The 12,034-nt window shown below is 41.9% G+C and overlaps 1 protein-coding gene across 5 annotated transcripts in view; it reads left to right on the top strand.

The window, feature by feature from the left end:
- The window catches only part of eml4.L (echinoderm microtubule associated protein like 4 L homeolog), a 122,931-nt gene that overhangs the window by 77,742 nt on the left and 33,155 nt on the right, over window positions 1–12,034 (top strand). For 3 of the 5 annotated variants that reach the window (XM_018262557.2, XM_018262555.2, XM_041562508.1), the window contains 3 exons: window positions 5,122–5,250; window positions 6,444–6,469; window positions 6,654–6,686. In XM_018262557.2, the coding sequence (XP_018118046.1) occupies window positions 5,122–5,250; window positions 6,444–6,469; window positions 6,654–6,686 (188 nt within the window). The remainder of the gene's footprint in view (window positions 1–5,121; window positions 5,251–6,443; window positions 6,470–6,653; window positions 6,687–12,034) is intronic. The other 2 variants (XM_018262558.2, XM_018262556.2) reach the window with 1 other exon arrangement.

Below are 12,034 nucleotides of genomic sequence, written 5' to 3'. Positions count from 1 at the left end.
ATCTAATCTGACTTCAAAGATTTTGGCAAGGGGAAGGGAGCACACGAGTGCTAGCCCAATATGCGGCTGTATAACGAGGCACAGTGTGTGGCAGCAGTGCAGGCGGCAGTCAGAAGTCATAAAATGGGCAGTTGTAAGACACAGAATCCCACATTCTTGACTATTCTATTACATATATTTTGTATACGGAATAATGAGTACAGACTGACCATATATATACATATATATATATATATATATATATATATATATATATATATATATATATATATATATATATATATATATATATATATATATATATATATATATATACTTGTGTTTATTCACATATGAAACAGTTCTGCAGAAATAAAATATTGTATCACATGGGATTCTGTTTTATTCCTAGTTACTAAAGGGGAAGTTCACCTTTAGAATTCCCTTTCGTATACTGCTTCTTTCCAGTTTGCAATTTATATCATTCCGGTTGCCTGGGTCACTGACCCTATCAAAAAAATCACTCATTCTGTGAAATTACCATGTGGAGTTATATACTGAATCCACTATTTTGAATTGTGGATTGTGAAAGATTTGGCCTCATTTGCATATGCAAATCAGCGAGGGGGAGGGGAAAAGAGAGCAGACTTTTTTAGGAGAACTAAACCCAAAAAATGAATGTGGCTAAAAATGGCATATTTTATATAGTAAACTTATTGCACGAGGCTAAAGTTTCAGCAGCACAGAGCATGTGCAGTGAATCAGCAGAAAAGAAGATGGGGAGCTACTGGGGCATCTTTGGAGACACAGATCTTTACTGCTAAAGGGATGTGGTTGCCCTCAACTGGTACAGAAGCACAAAGCATCATGTACAACATTTCTAGCTACTTCTTTAGTTTAACTTTCCTTGTCCTTTAATGATACGGATTTGGTTTGGCCAGACACAAGGATTCTGCCGAATCCTACCGAGCTGAATCCTGGATTCGGTGCATCCCTACTATCATGGTCATTTACTTACCACAGCGCAGTTGCGTGCTTACGTATTTCTCATTTATTAAAGATACAGGTATGGGATCCGTTGTCTGGAAACCTGTTATCCAGAAAGCTCTGAATTATGGAAAGGACATCTCCCACAGACTCCATTTTATCCAAATAATCCAAATGTTTAAAAACAATTTCCTTTTTCTGTGTAATAATAAAACAGTCGCTTGTACTTGATCCCAACTAAGATATAATTAATCCAGCCTATTGGCTTTATTTAATGTTTAAATACATTTTAAGCAGAATTACCGTAAGGTGTGAAGAGCCTAATTATGAAAAGATTGGGTTATCTGTAAAAATCCAGGTCCTGAGCATTCTGGATAGTGGGTCTCATACCTGTACTCTATTGAGTTCTCTCCTATCCATGTCCAGTCTCTTAATCATATCAATGCATGGTTCCTAGCGTAATTTGGACCCTAGCAACCAGATGGCTGAAATTCCAAACTGGAGAGCTGCTGAATAAAAAGCGAAATAACTCAAAAAACCACAAATAATAATAAACGAAAACCAATTACAGATCGTTGCAGAATATCACTCCCTACGTCATACTTACAGTTAATTTAAAGGTGAACAACCCCTTTAACTGGATGAAGGGAGAAAAATGCTGCATTGTGGGGGGAAACCACGCCAGTTGTGCTAAAAACTGTACTTAGCAGACTGCAGTTCGAATTGAATTGTCCCCTTCTGTCTTGGAACGCAAATTAAAATGTAATTTTAAGGTTTACCCCCACTTTAACCCTCGATGTGCCACCCTTCTGTGCTGGCATTCAACCACCATAATGCCAATGCAGTAGAAACTCTGGTCCAGCGTTGGGTGGGGGGAATATTAATTAGGTTGCACGTTTCCCTCTTAAGGTGTTTGTTTCATTCACATTTCCCGTTTATGATTTACTCATGGCTCCGTACCATTACAGCTCTTGTCCGGCCTCACTCGTCCGTTTGAATTTAATGCAACATTCCAATATGGCCGCTTCAGAACTTTGCTTGGGTGTCCAAAGTGTACCCGACTTTTACTCTGTCTGAATCTTTATACTAATCTGCAGAATCTAGCAGGAGTCTTTAACCTGTTTTTCATCTTTTAACCCCCCACATGCCGCTCAAGTCTGCAAAGATTTGCTCCTTCTCTGATACATGGATGTTGGTTGATGCAAATGCCTGAGAAACATCTTTCTACAAGCTCTGCTCTCTCTCTCTCTCTCTCTCTCTCTCTCTCTCTCTCTCTCTCTCTCTCTCTCTATCTGCTGCATGTTGTTCTCAATAAGGGCACTGTCTTCATGTCTCGCTTCAGCTGCTGCAGGGAATCGGCAAGTGCTGGACCTGCTCCTATCTACTAACTGCCCATTAGGCAGCTCAGGTTTTGCTTACTTAAAGGAGAACTAAACCCTAAAAATGAAGTGGCTAAAAATGGCATATTTTATATAGTGAACTTATTGCACGAGGCTAAAGTTTGAGCTTGTCAATAGCAGCAATGATCCAGGACTTCAAACTTGTCACAGGGGGTCACCATCTTGGAAAGTGTCTGTGACACTCACATGCTCAGTGGGCTCTGATTGGCTGTTGAGAAGCTAAGCTTAGGGCTCGTCACTAATTATCCAGCAGAAAATGAGCTTCCCTGGCTGTAATATAAGATGATGCTACAGGTTTGCTGATTATTAAATTCTGATGCTAATTGCACAGGTTTCTGTGCTGCCATGTAGTAATTATCTGTATTAATTACTAATCAGCCTTATATTGTGACATTTCTATTCTATGTGTACTGTATATTGTGAGTGGGTCCCTAAGCTCAGTAAGTGACAGCAGCACAGAGCATGTGCAGTGAATCAGCAGAAAAGAAGATGGGCAGCTACTGGGGCATCTTTGGAGACACAGATCTTTACTGCTAAAGGGCTGTGGTTGCCTTGGGCTGGTACAGAAGCACAAAACATCATGTACAACATTTCTACCTACTTTAGGTTAACTTTCCTTGTCCTTTAAAGGAAAAGGAAGGTGACCAAAGTAGTTTACTGCCAATAGATTAGCGACAATAGTACAAACTAGAACACTATATTTTTTCTGCAGAATGCTTTACCATACTTGAGTGAAGAGCTCTAGTAGCTCTCTCTGTTTAGCAGCTGCCATATTAGCTTGTTGTGACATCTCTTCCTGCCTGAGTCTCTCCCTGCTCACTTATAGCTCTGGGCTCAGATTACAGCAGGGAGGGGAGGAGAGAAAAGGGAGGGGTAGTTGGAGAGAGGAGCAAACTGAGCATGCTCAAGCCCTAGCCCTGGAGGTTTAAGATGAAAACAGGAAGTCTGATACAGAAGCCCATGAGTACACAATAGAAGGAAAGAAATGTAGTGTTTCTTTTGACAGAGGACTCAGAGCAGCATTACTTTGAGGCTTTACTGGTGTATTTATATAAATAAATAAAATACATCCTATTTAGTTATATTCTCTAACAGACTTTATGCGCTATCCACCTCTAGGTGAGATCTATAGATGAGATTGTTCTTCTGTAATTCTTTCGGGCTGATTCATTCCCTTGGAATCTGTGTGTTTTAAAGGAGAACTAAAGCCTAACTAAAGAAGTAGCTAGAAATTTAGTACATGATGTTTTGTGCTTCTGCACCAGCCCACGGCAACCACAGCCCTTTAGCGGTAAAGATCTGTGTCTCCAAAGATGCCCCAGTAGCTCCCCATCTTCTTTTCTGCTGATTCACTGCACATGCTCTGTGCTGCTGTCACTTACTGAGCTTAGGGACCAACTCACAATATACAGTACATAGAATAGAAATGTCACAATATAAGGCTGATTAGTAATTAATACAGATAATTACTACATGGCAGCACCAGTTCAATTAGCATCAGAATTTAATAATCCGCAAACCTGTAGCATCATCTTATATTACAGCCAGGGAAGCTCATTTTCTGCTGGATAATTAGTGACGAGCCCTAAGCTTAGCTTCTCAACAGCCAATCAGAGCCCACTGAGCATGTGAGTGTCACAGACACTTTCCAAGATGGTGACCCCCTGTGACAAGTGTGAAGTCCTGGATCATTGCTGCTATTGACAAGCTCAAACTTTAGCCTCGTGCAATAAGTTCACTATATAAAATATGCCATTTTTAGCCACATTCATTTTTAGGGTTTTGTTCTCCTTTAAAGGGACACTGCCCCATTTCCTTGAAGTCTTGAATGTGTGGGTTTTGTCTTGCCCTAATGTCCCGGATTTTAGATAATCCGAACTAGAGAGACAAGATCTGTGACCATTTACAGTGTCTCTTTAAAGGAATACTGTCATTTTTTTCGAAACACATCCTTTAATAGTGCTGCTCCAGCAGAATTCTACACTCAAATCTATTTTTCAAAAGACCAAACAGATTTTTTTATATTCAATTTTGAAATCTGACATTGGGCTAGACATATTGTCAGTTTCCCTGCTGTCCCCAGTCATGTGATAAACTTCAGTCACTTTTTACTGCTGTACTGCAAGGTGGAGTGATATCACCCCCTCCCTTCCCCCGCAGCAGCCTAACAACAGAACAATGGGAAGGTAACCAGATAGCAGCTCCCTAACACAAGATAACCGCTGCCTGGTAGATATAAGAACAGCACTCAATAGTAAAATCCAGGTCCAACTGGGACACATTCAGTTACATTGAGAAGGAAAAACAGCAGCCTGCCAGAAAGCATTTCTCTCCTAAAGTGCAGGCACAAGTCACATGACTGGAGGCAGCTGGGAAATTGACAAAATGTCTAGCCCCTTTCAGATTTCAAAATTGAATATAAAAAAAATCTGTTTGCTCTTTTGAGAATTGGATTTCAGTGCAGAATTCTGCTGGAGCAGCACTATTAACTGATGTGTTTTGAAAAAAAAAAAAAAAAGTTTTCCCATGGCAGTATCAGTTTAACAGAATATGTGTCTACTGCATGCTACTTTTAAAAGGATTCCCCGACAGTTGGACGCTGACATGTGCAGTTGCAACTAATGGAGGGCGGCAGTTAGTTAAATCCTTACACTCTGGAACTCTAACACTGCTTTGTTTCCTGGCTTGGGTTTCCACTCTGAGACTAGCGGCTGTTACTCTGGAGCCTATTAACATTAATTCCTTTTTTTTTCAGTGTAAAAAGAAGCTCCACCATAGAGAAATCACACAATTCCTGGGATGCCTCCGAGGAGAACCGCAATAAACTCATGAGAGCTACTTCTGCGTCTAAATTGGCATCGAAAGTTGCCAAAGCCACAGACAAGTATGTCCTCGAATCTGAAATGCAAGATATATGTTACGTCCCAGGACCCTCCACTGCTCTTTTAGTTGAGCTTTATATTGTTTTTTTTTTTTGAGTTTGAATGAAACTGCACTTGGTGTCTGCAACCCTCCTATGAGCCGTGTTGCATATTTAAAGGGGAGATCTACCCTCTTGCTGTATTTATTTTCCAATGTATGAGAGCATGTCATGGAAAAAACATTTTTTTTTCAAAATGAATCAGTTAATAGTGCTGTTCCTGCAGAATTCTACACTGAAATCCATTTCTCAAAAGAGCAAACAGATTTTTTTATATTCAATTTTGAAATCTGACATGGGGCTAGACATTTTGTCAATTTCCCAGCTGCCCCCAGTCATGTGACGTGTGCCTGCACTTTAGGAGAGAAATGCTTTCTGGCAGGCTGCTGTTTTTCCTTCTCAATGTAACTGAATGTGTCTCAGTGGGACCTGGATTTTACTATTGAGTGCTGTTCTTAGATCTACCATGCAGCTGTTATCTTGTGTTAGGGAGCTGTTATCTGGTTACCTTCCCATTGTTCTTTTGTTTGGCTGCTGGGGGGGAAAAGGGAGGGGGGTGATATCACTCCAACTTGCAGTACAGCAGTAAAGAGTGATTGAAGTTTATCAGAGCACAAGTCACATGACCAGGGGCAGCTGGGAAATTGACAAAATGTCTAGCCCCAGGTCAGATTTCAAAATTGAATATAAAAAAATCTGTTTGCTCTTTTGAGAAATGGATTTCAGTGCAGAATTCTGCTGGTGTAACACTATTAACTGATTCATTTTGAAAAAAAAATGTTTTTCCCATGACAGTATCCCTTTCAAGGTTTTACCCAGAGAGTATCCATTGCTGCATAATGTGCACCGGTATATCAGCACTTCATTTATCCGTCAGTACAGGTATGGGATCTGTTATCCAGAATGCTCTGGACCTGGGGTTTTCTGGATAATGGATAACCAGCCTATTGGGTTTATTTAATATTTACATGATTTTCTAGTAGACTTAAGGTATGAAGATCCAAATTACACAAAGGCACCAGGTTCCCAGCATTCAGGATAACCGATCCCATACCTGTACCACATCACCAATGGTTTGTTCCTCACCGTGTTACACCGTCATTGATGTTCACTAATATTTCTTGACTAAAACTGTTCTTTTCTCTGTTTTCTTTCAGGCATAAAGATATTATCATCAGCCCAGGTAAAAACCAACCGCAGGCTCTCTTGCCTTATCTTTGCTGTGCATTGGTTTTTCTTTAAGGAACCGGTGATTTAATCAAATCAAATGAAAAAATGTAAATAATTTAAATAAATCAGACATGCTAAGCAGATGGTACATTGTTTATCCAGTAGCTTAAGTTCTTTTACTTCTGTCTCAAACCCAGCAAAAATGTCCACAAGAGAAAAAAACAGCCAAGGTAAGATTCCATTTAATCCTGTGCCTCCTTTCTACCCTCTCCATATGATTCCTGTACTTGATCTCCCTCCACTAACTGACCTGTAAATCTAATATTCTCTAGAAAGGAAACGATTGTTTACACTGTCCCATATAAAGAGGCCCAAAATTTCTCACAGAAGACATTTGCCCAGTTACCCAGTGATGATGTGAAATGGAGTAATAATAAGAAATAATTGCCGCTGTGCTTTGTTTAAGTGCATGGAGCTGATGTATAAAAGAGTCGTTTGTTACTATCTAAAGATTCTCAGGCTTTTGCAGAAGGGATATGGAATCCTAATTTGCATATGCAAATTAGGGTGGGATGGGGAAAACATTTTACTTCCTTGTTTTGTGACAAAAAGTCACGCAATTTCCCTCCCGCCCCTGATTTGTATATGCAAATTAGGATTTGGATTGGGTTTAGCGGGGCAGAAGGATTCGGCCGAATATATATATATATATATATATATATATATATATATATATATATATATATATATATATATATATATATATATATATATATATATAGTTGTCCCTCCAATTGTCCCATACACCAACAGATACATACCATTCTCTGTCTTGATATGATGATTCTCTGTCTTAGTATAATGTAGAGAGTGATATTCTGAGACAATTTGCAATTGTTTTTTATTATTTGTGGTTTTTGAGTTATTTAGCTTTTTGTTCAGCAGCTCTTCAGTTTGCTAATTCAGCAGTCTGGTTGCTAGGGTCCAAATGACCCTAGTAACCATGCACTGGTTTGAATAAGAGACTAGAATATTGATCAGAGAGACCTGAATACAAAGACGATTAATAGGGATGCACCGAATCCAGGATTCTGTTTGGGATTCGGCCAGGATTTGGCCTTTTTCAGCAGGTTTTGGATGACATATTTTTACTTCCTTGTTTTTCCTCCCCGTCCCTAATTTGCAGGGCCTGAACTAGGGGTAGGCAGAGTAGGCACATGCCTAGGGCGCAAAGCTGGACAGGCACCTTCTCTGCCTCTCCTACCCCCAGTTCAGTCCCTGATTGCCCCTCTGCCCGGCTTGTCCCGTCCTTATTTTTGCACCGCATTGGGGTTTTGCGCATGCACGCGGTCCGTAGTGCACGCGTTCTTCCTCACGATCACGTGCACGTTTTTATGCACATGCGCGCCATTGTTGAGCGATCGTACCGGCCAGGCTGCCTGGGGCGACTGACTGGGCTGGCCCGGCACTGCTAATTTGCATATTCAGATATGGGCAGAAGGATTCGGCCAAATGGTGCGCATGCACATAAAAACATGTATGTGGTCGTAGCAGTGCCAGGCCAGCACAGTCAGGCGTCCCAGGCAGCCTGGCCAGTACGAGCGCCCAACAATGGCAACGATCACGTGTACGTTTTTACGCGCATGGGCGCTCGTACCGGCCAGGCTGCCTGGGACGCCTGACTGTGCTGGCCCGGCACTGCTAATTTGCATATTCAGGTTCGGTTCGGCTGGGCAGAAGGAATCGGGCAAATCGGAATCCTGCTGAAAAAGGCCAAAATCTAACTATGTAACTATCTATCTATCTATCTATCTATCTATCTATCTATCTATCTATCTATATATATATATATATATATATATATATATATATATGTAATAATACAGTATACAATACTCTTTTATTCTATCCGCTGCTTGTGCATTTGCACAGAAGATCCATTTCATACACTGGTGTTGCAATTTGCACTGGTGCCGCTTCATCGCGGCACAATTACCTTCCCTAATTCTCAGCAGCTGAACAAGAGACAGCTGTGTGCAAGTTTTATCATCCCCCCCATTCCTCAGTTCCTCCATCAGCCCCAGCTACTAGAAGGCTTGGCCTCATAGAAAATGTAAACGCTTCTCATTGGCTCTGACTGCTTTCCTTGGGCCTTGGCTGCTTTGATTATATTCTGGCTTGGGCTGAAAGAGAAAAGAAAGCTCCTTACAGGCTCTCCCAATGTTTTTTTCTTTTCCTCCTATTAATGGCAAACTCTGCTTTAGCATGAATCCTTCTCTAACCTGAGCATGCTCTTTGTGCGCCTTATCAATCCTGCCTCCAAATGCTTCACCAACCTCTGCCAACCAATGAGAGACTGCCCGTCTGCTTTAGTTACCTCTGTATTAGAAGGCAATGCACTCTCTTATCATGCCCACTGCAATGCTCCTATTGATATATAAGGGGAGTGCGTTTGGGTGTATACAACTGCGCTGTATAGCAGGAACCTTTCCTCTAGGCCAGTGATACCCAACCAGTTTCTCGTGAGGAACATGTTGCTCCCCAATCCTTGGATGTTGCTCCCAGTGGTTTCAAAGCAGGTGGTCTTTACATTTGGATGTGGCTCACACGTATAAAAGCTTGGGGACCCCTGATCTATTGACAAGTGCAATATGCAGCTAATGTTCCAACTTTCCACTTACTGCCCTTTTATATCTGCATTTCTACCCAACGTGAAGAGGTGCTGCTCGTGCACATTTAACCGGTTTATTGCAATAATACAACTAAAGTTTATTTTGTTCAGTGTCCCCCAAGATGCAGGTAACCAGCAAGGTGGGTTAATAGGGACAGAAGTTCATCTGTTGGGACTTTAAAGGACAAGGAAAGTTAAACTAAAGAAGTAGCTAGAAATATTGTACATGATGTTTTGTGCTTCTGTACCAGCCCAAGGCAACCACAGCCCTTTAGCAGTAAAGATCTGTGTCTCCAAAGATGCCCCATTAGCTCCCCATCTTCTTTTCTGCTGATTCACTGCACGTGCTCTGTGCTGCTGTCACTTACTGAGCTTAGGGAGCCACTTACAATATACAGTACACATAGAATAGAAATGTCACAATATAAGGCTGATTAGTAATTAATACAGATAATTACTACATGGCAGCATAGAAACCAGTGCAATTAGCATCAGAATTGAATAATCAGCAAACCTGTAGCATCAGCTTATATTACAACCAGGGAAGCTCATTTTCTGCTGGATAATTAGTGACGAGCCCTAAGCTTAGCTTCTCAACAGCCAATCAGAGCCCACTGAGCATGTGAGTGTCACAGACACTTTCCAAGATGGTGACCCCCTGTGACAAGTTTGAAGTCCTGGATCATTGCTGCTATTGACAAGATGAAACTTTAGCCTCGTGCAATAAGTTCACTATATAAAATATGACATTTTTAGGGTTTAGTTCTCCTTTAAAGTGACATTGACCTGCTCATGGTGTGAGTGTGAGATCCTGGTTGTTTGCTCACACTAAGGGGTTCAAAAACTCAGTAGTCTGATGATGCTGTATACATGATGCCTTTCAGGTCTTTGTACGAGTGATGGTTGGGTCAGGAAAAACGTAACCGTGTCGATTCTATCCCGCAAAACCTTAACCCACCCACCTCGCAAAATGCTGCCATTGTAGGAGCCACATCCCCACCCATACCCACATCATCTCACTCTGTACACTACTTCTGTGTGCACCTCTGCTTCCAAGTCAGGGGAATCTTTGGGAGCAGCGGAGGAGTGAACATCCCCAGTGTGACCCAACCCTCACCTGCACTGGTTGCTCAACTTTCAACCCAAACCCACGAATCAACCCTCACATCACTACCTTGTACTACCCCCAAGCATATCATTAACCCAACCCCTAACTGCAGACCCTGAGGTAGCCCAAAGAGGAAAGAGAAACAACTTGTTGGAGATAAAGTCCTGGTCGGAAAGGTTACAACACTTTTTGTTAATGTCACTTTTTTGTTTTCAGCTCAAGGAAAATCCTGTGTTGTGACCATGAGAATATGATTCTATAGTGCTGCTGCTGTTGCTGCTATTCTTGGCTTTCTGTTTTATATGTAAATACATCAATTCAGATTTTATTAGGCAACGTCAAGTCCCTGCAGTTCTTGTGCTGCGTCAGGAGGTGTAGTAGACACACATGACAGTTTAGCATTTGCTAATCTGATAGATGGGCTGTGAAGTCACGTTTCCCTTTTCATTGTGTATAGTTTATATGTTCCCCACTTAGCAGGAGAAATACCTGCACAAACTACAGTCCTGTCCTTGACAGATTTCTCTGCCAACATAAATCAAAACCCTTCCCAGCATGAGGCCGTGGCCTGCTTTAGTGTGTTGTTAAGATTTAACTGGCAGGAAGTTCTTCTCTTTCACTTAAAAGCTACTGTAAATAAGAAATTTGAATAAAAAAGAATTTTATGTTCGCACAGTGTTTTGGTGAGCACAACAGGTCACCTTTCTTGCCACTGCAAGTTAGGGCAGAGACACGCTGCGATTCGGGGAGATTAGCCGATCTCCCCGAACTGCCTTCCCTAGGGTTGCCACCGGGCCGGTATGTTACAGTCCTAGCCTGTAAAACACCTGCCAAGGCTGGGGCTGGTATTACAAATTTACCAGCAATGTAGCTGCTGGTAAATTTTTAATACTCCTAACAAAAGCCCTCTGCCTGTCTCCAACCCACTCAAAATGTACTTTTTTTTTTACTGCCTTCTGGCCAATCGCGTGTTCATCAAGTACATCACGGCCCGCCCCTTTCTATGTCACGACATGCCCCCTTTTACGTCACGGCCCGCCCCTTTTCTCCCACCACCAGCCGGTGGAAATGTTATTAAAAGGTGGCAACCCTAGCCTTACCGCCGGCTAGAATGAAAATCGCCGGCAGTCGGATCGCTTCATTTTCCGAAGTCGCCCGAAGTTTCCTTGTGAGACGACCTCAGAAAATGAAGCGCTCCAAGTGCCCTCCCGCTGGCGATTTTCTTTCTAGCCGGTGGAAAGTCAGTTCCGGGAGATTAGTCGCCCCGAAGATGAGGAGATTTGACACTGGGTGACTAATCTCCCCGAATCGCAGAGTGTGTCTCTGCCCTTAGAGCTGTAAAGGAACAGGGGGAACGACTCTGACCAATTGAATTGCTGCAAATCAACTGCTGGCCAATATCAGAACACTGGCACCCACTTAGACCACTAATGTTATCTCCATGATTAATGCCCTCAGCCGTGGCATCAAAATTCTTCAGAAGAGTCTGAACTCATGGGATCTCATTTCTGGGTTAGGCAAACAGCATGGCCTTTTCCTTCACTGTCTGTTTAAGGATCGTATATGTTTATAAAGAAGGAGCGCAGAGAATCTTGATGCTGCTCAGAAATGTGTCAAGTTTTTAACCTAGCTTGCTGACCTTCTATAAAATTAGTGATGCACAGGTCAGGGAAAACTGCAAAATACATACATAGCAACTAGGGATGCACCGGTTCGGGATTCGGCCTTTTTCAGCAGGATTTCGCAAATTAGGCAGAGAAGGGAAAACATGTAACTTTTTGTCACAAAACAAGAAGTAA

Source organism: Xenopus laevis, chromosome 5L (assembly GCF_017654675.1).
Source record: "Xenopus laevis strain J_2021 chromosome 5L, Xenopus_laevis_v10.1, whole genome shotgun sequence".
NCBI classification, from domain to species: Eukaryota; Metazoa; Chordata; class Amphibia; order Anura; family Pipidae; genus Xenopus; species Xenopus laevis.
Note: the sequence above shows the minus strand (reverse complement) of the source record. Positions and strands in the feature narration are given on the sequence as shown.